We start from the raw sequence: 11127 nt of genomic DNA on the forward strand, positions 1-11127 counted from the left end.
GTCTGGAAAGATATATATAATGCATTTAATGAGATTAAGAAAAGAATAATAATATTTTTAGTAAAATGCCCCTAAAAAAATACTATTATCTTGAAATACTTGTTTTTCTTAAATGTGAAAATCTTAAACATCTGTTATTTTATAATAGAAGGAATATATCTCAAAATCACTTGAATTAATGTTAATTTGGAAATTTGCAACTAACACTTCCAACACGAACCTTGCATCACACAGCAGAAAGATCAATTTTGAGAGAAAATCTCTAAACACCAATATTTTTTCTAATTACTTTTTAGACTAATAAAAATCTTTGCACGTACTTTTAATATTTTTTGAAGTGTTCATTTTTTAAATAATAAAATAAAAATGTTTTAAAACATACTCATTAATTTTTTTTTAGCTAACAAAGATTAAAAAATGTAAAAAATTATATTATTGTTTTGAAGTACAGATAAGATATCTCCTTAAACCGAATTTAGCACAATCATTTTTATATTTTAGATAAGTATCTTCCTTTTTGTCTCAGGAGAGACTTATAATTAATGGGTTTTACAAGTCGACTAAGCGAATGAGAAATGGACAAAAATACATTATTGGGGGCGGGGGTGTCAAATTCACTTATTTATATTTTATATATCACAACTCAACTGATTAAGCTTAATTACTTGAGATAGCAATGAATAAGTACATATTTTCATAGAAGCGACAAAGGAAAAATGTATTCTCATACAATTTATTTATTCGCAATAGTTACGAATGTGAATTCAAAATTTATTAGATGCTCTGTAAACGATTAACTAAATGGAACTATATTTACAGGAAGTCAGTGAAAATGTGAAGCAACAAGCTGATATACTAAAAGAGGAGGTGAAAATGATGTTTCAATCGTCAAATCAAAATATCATGCAAAAATTAAACTTCATTGACTCAATCCAACGTTTCGGGATATCCTATCATTTCCAAGAAGAGATTAACGAAACATTGGAACAAATTCACAACACTTTTACCAAAAATAACACCATTATCATCAGTGAAGATAGCAATCATCACTTTCTCGCTCTACTCTTTCGTTTGCTCAGGCAACAAGGATATCAAATTTCATCAAGTACGTATAGAAATTTATCATTGATGTTTAGATAAGAAAAAAAAATATACTTCGCCACTAAAGTTATATGTTAAAACTCAAAATCCATTAAATAATTGTGATCTGTTATATATAGGTGCGTGTACTTAATTAATTAATTATGCAGATGTATTTAACAAATTCAAAAATGATCAAGGAAAGTTCAATGAAACACTTGCCAATGATATTCAAGGGTTGTGCAGTTTGTATGAAGCTGCACATTTAAGAACTCACAAAGATGCTATACTAGAAGAAGCATGTGACTTTGCAAATACTCAACTTAAGTCCTTGGCGGACAAACTGAGCCCATCTATTGCTACACAAATCAATCATTGCTTAAGACAACCTTTTAACAAGAGTTTACCTAAGTTCGAGGCAAGGTATCACATGACTCTCTATGAAGAAGATCCTTCTCATAACAAAACTCTGCTAACCTTTGCGAGAGTAGATTTAAATATTCTTCAAAAAATGCATCAAAAAGAGATTGGCATTATAACCAAGTAAGTTCCTTACGGTTATTCTTTTTTCTTTCTGTTATGATTTATTGTAATATAATATCATTATAAAAAATTATATAATAAAGAACGAATCATATTTAATTTTTTAAAGGTGTAATATATTTTCTTTTTCATAGGTGGTGGAAAAAATTAAATATTGTGAAAAAGGTGCCTTATGCTAGAGATAGGTTAGTTGAGGGCTATCTTTGGGCATTAGCATTTTCCAGCCAGCCTGAATACAACAAAGCAAGAATGTTTGTTGGAAAATTGATGGCTCTTGCCGCTATTCTAGATGATACTTACGATGCTTATGGCACTATTCAAGAACTTGAACTCTTCACAGAAGCAATTCAAAGGTTAATGTGCTTTACAAGTTATTCCTTATATTATATGTTCAATAGGAAAATGACTTTAAAAATAGCATGGTTGACTATAAGTTTTTTTTTTTGGCTCTTTTTTCCCCTTCAGATGGGATATTAGTCCCATTGAATCCCTTCCACAATGCATGAAAGTAGTTTTCGAAACAATTCTAGAGCTGTGTGAAGAAATAAAGTTGGAGACATCTGAGAGTGGAAAATCAAGCTTTGTGGTTCCGCGTTTTACACAAGCTGTACGATTATTTCTGTTTCTATTTTTTTTTTTACTTGAATACTTCTTTAGATGATTAATTTAGTTTATTTTATCACTATATTGGTTATTTTACTTGCAGATTTGTGAATTAGTAAAAGGTTACATGGTTGAAGCAAAATGGTGCCAAGAGGGTTTCGTTCCAACATATGATGAGTATAAAGTTAATGGCATCTTAACTGCTGCTTTCATTCCTTTAATGATATCCTTAATTGGACTCGGAGAATTTACAACAAAGGATGTGTTTGATTGGTTTTTCAATGATCTAAAGATCGTTGAAGCTGTATCAATTATTGGCAGGCTCTTGAATGACACATCATCGCATAAGGTACCAATTCATTTCTAGTTGAAAATTGAAACTTGATTTGACATACATCTTCACATTTATCTGGCTTAATAGATATTTTATGGATAAGCCAAAGGTTTTTCATGAAAATTAGTGTAACCAAAAGCACTACCTGTGCCTTGGTTACTTTACAAAATGGAGTACCGTTTGTACAACCAAACACTAAGGAACACATTTAGCAAGGTACTTAAAGACACCATGTTAATTTCCTATAACAAGAGACCATAACAAAAAGATATGATAAACGAATGCTTGCACCCTTCCAACTGCTAGTTTGATTTCCAAACTATTGTATATAATGTTGGGTTATAAGTGTGAGGTGAAGTCCCACATCGAGTAGAAGTGGAAAGGTTGAGCACCATATAAGTGAGGAGAAGACCCATAAATCTGAGCCTTATATAAATGTTCCACATTGAGTTTAGCCAAACTTAGCTAATGAAACCTGAATTTGTGGCCTTCGAACCCCATGAAGACATCAATATAACCTTAATTAATAAATGTTGATAATTATTACATCCCTAATTAAACTTTTTGGATTTGCTTTGAGCAATAGTTTGAGCAGCAACGAGTTCATGTTGCCTCAGCTGTGGAATGTTGCATGAAGCAATACAATATTTCGCAATCAGAGGCTTATAACTTCATTCGCAAGGACGTTGAAGATTATTGGAAGGTTATAAATGAAGAGTGCCTCAAATTAAATGATATCCCAAAGTCTGTGCTTGAAATTGTAGTTAATTATGCACGTGTAGCAGAAGTTACATATGAAAATCATCAGGATAAATTCACAAATGCGGATTTACTGAAGGATTACATCTCTTCACTGCTTTTGGATCCCGTGCGCATCAATGAACATTAAGAAAAATCAATTTCACGAATAAATAAGTAATACATCATATATCCTGCTATATATAGCTTTAAGATGTACTACCATAGTGTGACATAAAAACTAGCATAAATATAAGTATAAGAGTAAATTGGTGGTTTGAAAGTTGATTCATTCTACATGAAACTCTCAATGTGTGAGTTGTGACAAACACTGTTATTTGTAGTAGTGTCTCTATGTTGTCATTTGCTTAATTACCAATGTAAGAATGTATATCTATCCACGCCATTTGCCTATGTTTTTGTTTGTATTTTAGTTTGTTTATTTGTAGGTTATAATAATTTAGTTCGTAACATTTCCTAATTTTCACCCCAAGCCACCAAACTACTCGCTCGGAGTTGTCATTACGTGCAAAGTCACAACCAATCACCACTACACCGTCAATAATAACATTTTGTTCAATCACAAAACATCCTTAATAATTAATGTGTGATGGTGAGAATGCAATGAGCTCTACTAGGATTTCTCTCTCTTAGGTTTTCTTGTTTTCTTACCCAAAAGAAGATTGATAATTTCAACCAAAGTATTAAAAAGGTCAAGGTTATATGATCATTCAAAAATATCTAGTTGATAAATATATTTTTGGTTGTCATGTTATAAATGCAAAGTATTCATCAATTTTACTCATGACTAATATTTATTGGGAAAATCTTTCTATAATCTTTAGTAGGATGTCACATTCTATTAATGTTTTTCTATCCACAAGATTTAAATTTGATGTGCTTTTTTTGTCCCAAATTTATTTTTTATATAAACATTGAGGAAACCCAGTAACTTAGATTTAGATTTGTGGAATAAAAGAAACATGATTCTTCAAACATTTTTTGCAAGTAAAGGCCTAACATCTATCAACATACATACATAAACCTCATAATAATTTATTAATTATTAAGTAAAGAAATATAGGTTTGGCACTCCAAAGTTATACAATTTTAATAAAACCGGACTATTAGAAAAATTTAAATATTCAAACTCAAAAGTCATAGATCTCAAAACTTACCTGCAAGTACTTTTTATTATATTTTTCAATTAAAATCAAAATTTAAGTAGAAACTAACACTAAAAATCAACATTAATCACAAAACAATTTTTAATTTTTTATTCGAAATAAAACATATATTTAAAGTAATCATATCCTAATCATTTTAGTGTTATTAATTTTGTCTTAATCGTATCCTATTATGGAAAAAAGAAAAAAGTGGAGCAGATGAACTGAAGACTTGTCTTCCACGTGTTATGACTTATTACTATCGTCAATGACTCAGTCTAGCGCAATATTTTTCTTAAACCACACATTTTTTTCACTGGAGATAATTTTATTTAAATTAAATTTTTTTTATAAATGATAATTTTTTTAAGTATTTAACGTAAACTGGATGACATACTTAACATTTGAACCCAAAATCTTTAATTAAATTAAATAAATATCACATTGATCTACGTATTTAGTGATATACACAAATATATATAGGTAGAATACTCACTAAGAGAATAATTAAAATGAATATACTATATATATATATATATATATATATATTATCTTTGAATTAATTACAAATATTTAATAAATCATATTAAATATATTTGGCTATATACTTTAACATTGATTATCCAGATTAGTAATGTAATTCAAATTTAAACTGCAACCAACGATGAATTAATTTCTTTAATAAGAAATAATTTTAAAATTCCTTGTTAGAATATTAATTAATAAATTAATAAAATTGTATATATTTTAATAATTAATTTAAAATATAATTAAAAATTTCAAAATATTGTCAATATACATTTTAAATAGTATATGCATTGAGTAAAGGGTTTTTAAAAAAGTAGTATAGTTCTAGTGAAATTAAAATCAAATTTCTTAAGTTAAGTATCTATTTTGAGTGTTTACTGATGAAAAAATGTGATTAAAATATACTTTTAGTGATCAATCAAAATTTTGAATAGAATTTAGTCATCATTAAAGAGTATATTTCTTTTTTCATTGAAAGCTTGGTAGCACCAATTTGTAAAGGCAATGTTAACTGGTATATCTAAGGGTTCTGGTTAAGAAAGGAAAATGGAAAAAGTTTTTATGAGAATACAAAAAATGCGCTCTCATATTATTTTCATTAAATATTTATTGTTTTGATTTCTTAATCTTAGGACGGGTTAGTAACACATATTTGTAAATATTTCTTAACTTTGACAAATGTACATTGAAGTTCAAATGGTCTCTCAAACATACATAAAATTTAGGAGATATTTCACACCTATAATATAATAATAATATATATTTTATAATGTTATCATAGAATCATAAATTGTTGCGTATAATAAATTTGGTAACTTTTAAAACAATTATTTTAAAACATATATCAACAATAATTTTTTTATCAATAAAATAAATAAAAAATGAAACTCAATTTAAATAGTATAAAAGAGAAATACTAACAACATATTCTTTTAAATATACTTTCTATTATTAATTAAAATTTATTAAAAAATTACAAATTTCTATAGATTTTACATAATATTTAATATTTCTCTCTTCTATTGTTATAATTTTTGATAAATTTAACTAATAAATAAAAATATAAATGTGTTAAAGAATAGTATATTTTTATTTCCTGAGTACTCATGAAACTCTTGAATGTAAGAACTAAACTAAGAATATTTTTTAAACTAGCTAGTAGGAAATCTGAGCGTGAACTGATAATTGTGAAATATAAGTTTAATTGATAGTCAATTTTTGTTAAGAATGATTAGAATTTCTCTATTTTATTGTTATTTTTCATGAAATAATGAAGATTTTAATATTATTATAATTTTTTAACAACAGGATTCAAAAGAAAGAAATTACATGTGCTTTGGAGCAAGCAAAATTTGATGTAAAAACTTGAAGAAAAAGTTGGAAATTGAGATAGCTCCTCGCTTAGCGGACAGGACGGGCCTATTACACCTCCTCGCTTAGCGGCTAGCTCAAGCTTAGCGCGAATAAGCTCAAAGGTGCGCTTAGTGTGCATCCTATGCTAAGTGGGTGGTCACTGTCATACTCGCTAAACCTAGAAGTCGTCACGCTCAATGCGTGATCACACCATAATACCCGTTAAGCCCCAAAAAAGTGTGTTTAGTGCGAGGTGGCATGAAATTTAAGCTACCTTAGCCTATAAAATGAGTAAGAAGCAAATGAGAAAGACACACTGAGACTTCACTGATTATCTCTAATAGGGAAAATCCTCATTCTTTAGTCATTCTCTTTCATTTATCCATCTCTTCCCTTTTGCTATCCACATAAGCTCCTAAAATGTAAAGTCTCTCATGACTATGAGAGATTAAACCCCATTGTTAGGAGTCTGAGGGTCTAAACTCTTGTAATGTAGTTTTTACCTATTATCTATTTAATGCAATTCCAGTTTGTATTGTTATTTTCTATGTTTTATTGTTATTGAGTATGGTCTAATTACTCATACTTATGTATTATTTAGGGGATAATGCATTGGAAAGTGGTTATTTTCTAAGAAATGAAAAAGGGCATCTAAATGAAATAATTGATAGGAATAGAGTGATGTTTATTTAGTCTATTTCATGCATCTTTATTCGTAATGTGATTTACTATTTTATCTTTTCAAAGGAATTGAGAGAGAAAATAAATAAATTAGACTATTCATGCGGGAAACTAAAGGTAAAGATAAAGTATCATGGTAAATAGTAGATGTGTGTGAAAACTAGAATAAAATTAGATAGAGAAAAATCATTAAAGTTACATAGGTTCCAACATATTTAAAATTGTGAATTTATCTTTAACTATTTTTATCTTCTACTTTTCTTATCTTTTACCTTAAAATCTCTTATCTATATTATCTTCTACTTTTTTTATCTTTAAATCTTTTTTCTATTTATATTTTTATCTTATCTCTTATCTCTCTTTATCTTCTATTTTAAATGTTTCTTATCCTTCTTATCACATGCTATATTTAAATTTTACATCTATAATTCCTTACCTCTTTTATTCTTCTCTTGTTTAAAAATTGGGATATACACCAACTCAAATATGAATAAAGTGATGTGAATTCGACAATCAAATTTTCGAGTGATACTTATGACAATTGGTGTACTAATGAGTTAAAATATACATTATTTTGTTTAATCCTTTGGATTGGAGTGATTCTTATCTTTCTTATGTCAGTTGTAAGGAGACTTGTTTAACAAAAAAATATATTTTAGTATGTTAAATGTTATTTTAAATTATTTAAAATTTAAAAAATTACTTATATAAATAATTATCCCTCATGAGTTATTTAACTTTATATTAAATATAAAAAAGAGAAATAAAATATTATGAGTTAAAAAATTTATTAATAACAAATTAATTGAATTAATAGTTAAAATTAAGATGACATAAATTGAATTCCATGTATGAATCCGGTTAAACGGTTAAAGATGCCATTAGTAGTTAGATAAAGGAGTCTACATTCAGTGACCACGTGATATCCGACCTTATATTATTATTAGTGCCAGCAAAGAAACAGCAGTAGCAGGAGGAGGAGGAGTATATAACGCACAACACCAAACAAAACATAGAGAACGCCCCAAAGCGCTGCTGAATTCGAAACTGAAATATTAACAATGGCCGCAACCACATTCCCCTCCGACGATATCGACAACCTCCGCTCGCCGTTGCTTCCGCCGAAGAAGAAGCCGCCGACGGAGAAGCTCTGCATCGACGACATGCTGCGGAAGCACTGTGGCGAGTTCGGCCGGTGGCAGCTCAAGCACTTCATCCTCACCAGCCTCGCGTGGGCTCTCGAGGCCTTCCACACCATGGTCATGATCTTCGCGGACCGCGAACCGGACTGGAGATGCGTCTCCGGCTCCGTCTGCGACGACAGCGGAGGCGGCGGTGTCTGCGGCCTCTCGCCGGAGTCGTGGGAGTGGGTCGGCGGCCGCGGTGGCTCCACCGTGTCCGATTGGAGTTTGATTTGCGGAAATAAGTTTAAGGTCGGATTGGTTCAGGCAGTTTTCTTCGCTGGCTGCATGATTGGTTAGTTTCCTTTCTTATCTTCTAGATTCTTCATTCTACACATGTCTTTCTTCTGCATAATGTTCAGTTGTTTATAATTTTTTTTATATTAAAATTTTTAATGAACAACATTATACAGAAAATTAATGAAACAGTGACCAAATTTAGTGATAAAAATGTTTTTTTTTCTTACGAGTATCCTCCGGATTTTGATAAAAATGGATTAATTACAGCGTTTCAGGTAATTAGTGGCATTTTAGAAAGGTAAAATATGATTTTATCTCTTAAAATATTTAATATGTTTTTAGTTTCTTTGTTTTTGTTAAAAACAAGCGGTTTTATTTTAGTCTGTAGTGAGGAGCTGAAATGATATGAGTTTTAGCAAATATAAGAACAAAAACGTACTATTAAATTTTTATAATTAAGAATTAAAACTATAACATTATTTCAAATTAATTTAGAGAACAAAAACATATTTATTATTTTTAAAATTATATGTAATTTGTTCATTATCTCTTTAAATTTTTCGTATAATATTGTTTTTGTGTATAGTAGTGAGCATTAATAACATTAAAACTTTTCTCTTAATAAGTTCTTTTATTAATTGGGTTTTCACATGTTCGTATCATAACTTCAATGTTAAGGCCACGTTGAAGGATATGATTTTGTGGATTATAATTTTTTTAATATACTGAAAAATGACTAGTCGCTCGTCATTTTGTCGTATAATTAATCGCTTTCAACTTTTTTTTGATGAATAATCGCTCGCAACTTGAAGTTTGTCCTGGACGAGCTATTAACTTTTTTAGTGAAAACAAAATTAGAGTATATAAGCTATGCATGGTTCACGAAATATGAGAATGATAAAATAAATAATGTGTATGGTTTTGTTTTTGTTTTGGACTTGTGGACGCTATTGTTTGGGAACGAGCATTTTTTAAAATTGGAGCAATTGAATATAGTTACGTAAACGATAAAATGACGAGCGAGGAGATGGGCGTGACTGAGTGGTGAAGATTTGGAAAAATATAATAATAAAGGTCAGTTACGAAGTTGAGATGAAGTAATAAAAAAGTGTGAATGAGAGCAGACCTTTCATATTGTTTGCTTCCCACTTAGATAGATGTATTTCACTTTTTTATTTTCCTATGCTTTTCTAATTTGTCGTTTAGGAAGAGTTCATGCTTAACAAGAACACAAGTGGATGACAACTAGCTTTTAAGTTGCATGTGCCGCTTGTTTATGTTTTCCTTTCTTTGTTTCTTTTTTGACATGTCACTTCAGTTGGATATATATATTTTATATAAAGTCTTTTTTTTTAATGTAGACGCATAAAGTGTGTAACAAAAAATGTTATAAAAATGTTATTCAGTACTCATCCTGTCTGCCAGTAGACGGCTTTACAAAAAAAAAAGAAAAAAAAATATATCAATAAAGCTAAAGATAATCTAAGTGTGGGGCTGTAGGCTGGAAATTCGTAGAGGGTGGTATCATGAGAGGGATACAAATATTTTTGAATAATGATTTGGAGAATGTAGATATTATTTATAATATGAAGTGAAAAAAAAAAGATAAACAGTGAGATTGGTCTTGAAAGTGTGAGGGCTTTCATAAATTGATTTTTAAATGATAAAAAATTTAACATTACAACTTAATATCTCTAATATAACTTATTATTAAATTAATTTTTAACATTACAACTTAATATCTCTAATATAACTTATTATTAAATTAATTTTTAACATTACAACTTCATAATAGATTATCTCTAATATAACTTATTATTAAATTAATTTTTAATATTACAACTTAATAATAAAATAATTTTAAAAACTCAATGACACCACTATCATTCAGAAATTAAATTTGTATTTCCTTTTTGTCAAGGACAATTTGTCACCACATCATATTTTTTGGGATGAATTTGATTATTAAAAAAAAGAAGAGAAAGAAGGAAGTGCGAAGAATTTAATTAATCATAGTATCATCCGGTCTATCATCGATCTATAGCCTATAGGTGGTTATGCCAACGAAAATATGTATCTTATTTCTGTTTATTAATTAGTGTGTTATTATTTATGCTTATACTATATGCAAAAGCATGAGTGGAATCTTGAACAATGAACATTAGTACTGGAATAAGCTAGTCTCACCTTATTTAACTAATAGAATTTAAGATGCATGCATTAGTGTAATAGATGTCAAGATTCAGCAATAGTGTTAATATCACTCACGTACAAGAGTACAACTAGAATTGGCAATTGTTTCCACCTGAAATTAAGTAACTCGAGCACAAGTACAACTCACCTATCATCAAAGACAAAATGTTTCTTTCACAAGATTTTCTCTTTGATGCGAACATAATTATTAACCCAACACTGCAATTCTCTGTTCCAATTGCTAAACAATTAGACATTATTTCACCTCATACCTTTAATGGGACATAACAACACGATATATTTATTGTTTTGACATTGTAATTTCAGGTGCTGGAATATTTGGCCACCTCTCAGACTCCTCATTAGGAAGGAAAGGCTCTCTCACAGTGGTTTGTGCCATGAACACCATCTTTGGCTTCTTAACAGCTCTGTCCCCTAACTACTGGATCTACGTCCTCCTCCGCCTCCTCACCGGCCTCAGCAGCGG

General features: G+C 29.4%; 2 protein-coding genes across 2 annotated transcripts in view; both read left to right on the plus strand.

Moving 5' to 3' along the window:
- The first annotated feature begins 869 nt into the window (after positions 1-869).
- Positions 870-3695, plus strand: TPS16 (terpene synthase 16). The gene is made up of 6 exons (XM_014764774.2): positions 870-1105; positions 1251-1623; positions 1758-1976; positions 2089-2230; positions 2330-2575; positions 3147-3695. The coding sequence occupies exons 1-6, from the start codon at positions 874-876 to the stop codon at positions 3447-3449; spliced, it is 1515 nt and encodes a 504-aa protein (XP_014620260.1). The 5' UTR covers positions 870-873; the 3' UTR covers positions 3450-3695.
- Positions 3696-7943: 4248 nt separating this feature from the next.
- LOC100818415 (organic cation/carnitine transporter 4) overlaps positions 7944-11127 on the plus strand; it is a 5241-nt gene continuing 2057 nt past the window's right edge. Inside the window, exons 1-2 of the mRNA XM_041007621.1 lie at positions 7944-8502; positions 10968-11127. Coding sequence (XP_040863555.1) covers positions 8088-8502; positions 10968-11127 — 575 coding nt within the window. The 5' untranslated portion in view covers positions 7944-8087. The remainder of the gene's footprint in view (positions 8503-10967) is intronic.

The sequence above is a fragment of the Glycine max genome, chromosome 12 (assembly GCF_000004515.6).
Source record: "Glycine max cultivar Williams 82 chromosome 12, Glycine_max_v4.0, whole genome shotgun sequence".
NCBI lineage: Eukaryota > Viridiplantae > Streptophyta > Magnoliopsida > Fabales > Fabaceae > Glycine > Glycine max.

What these genes read in the sequence shown, in the direction of transcription:
- TPS16 (XM_014764774.2), top strand. Translation starts at nt 874, where the DNA reads ATGATGTTTCAATCGTCAAATCAAAATATCATGCAAAAATTAAACTTC. An exon ending in GAGATTGGCATTATAACCAA is followed by an intron (nt 1,624 to 1,757) that starts GTAAGTTCCTTA and finishes TCTTTTTCATAG; the next exon opens with GTGGTGGAAAAAATTAAATA. An exon ending in TTCACAGAAGCAATTCAAAG is followed by an intron (nt 1,977 to 2,088) that starts GTTAATGTGCTT and finishes TTTCCCCTTCAG; the next exon opens with ATGGGATATTAGTCCCATTG.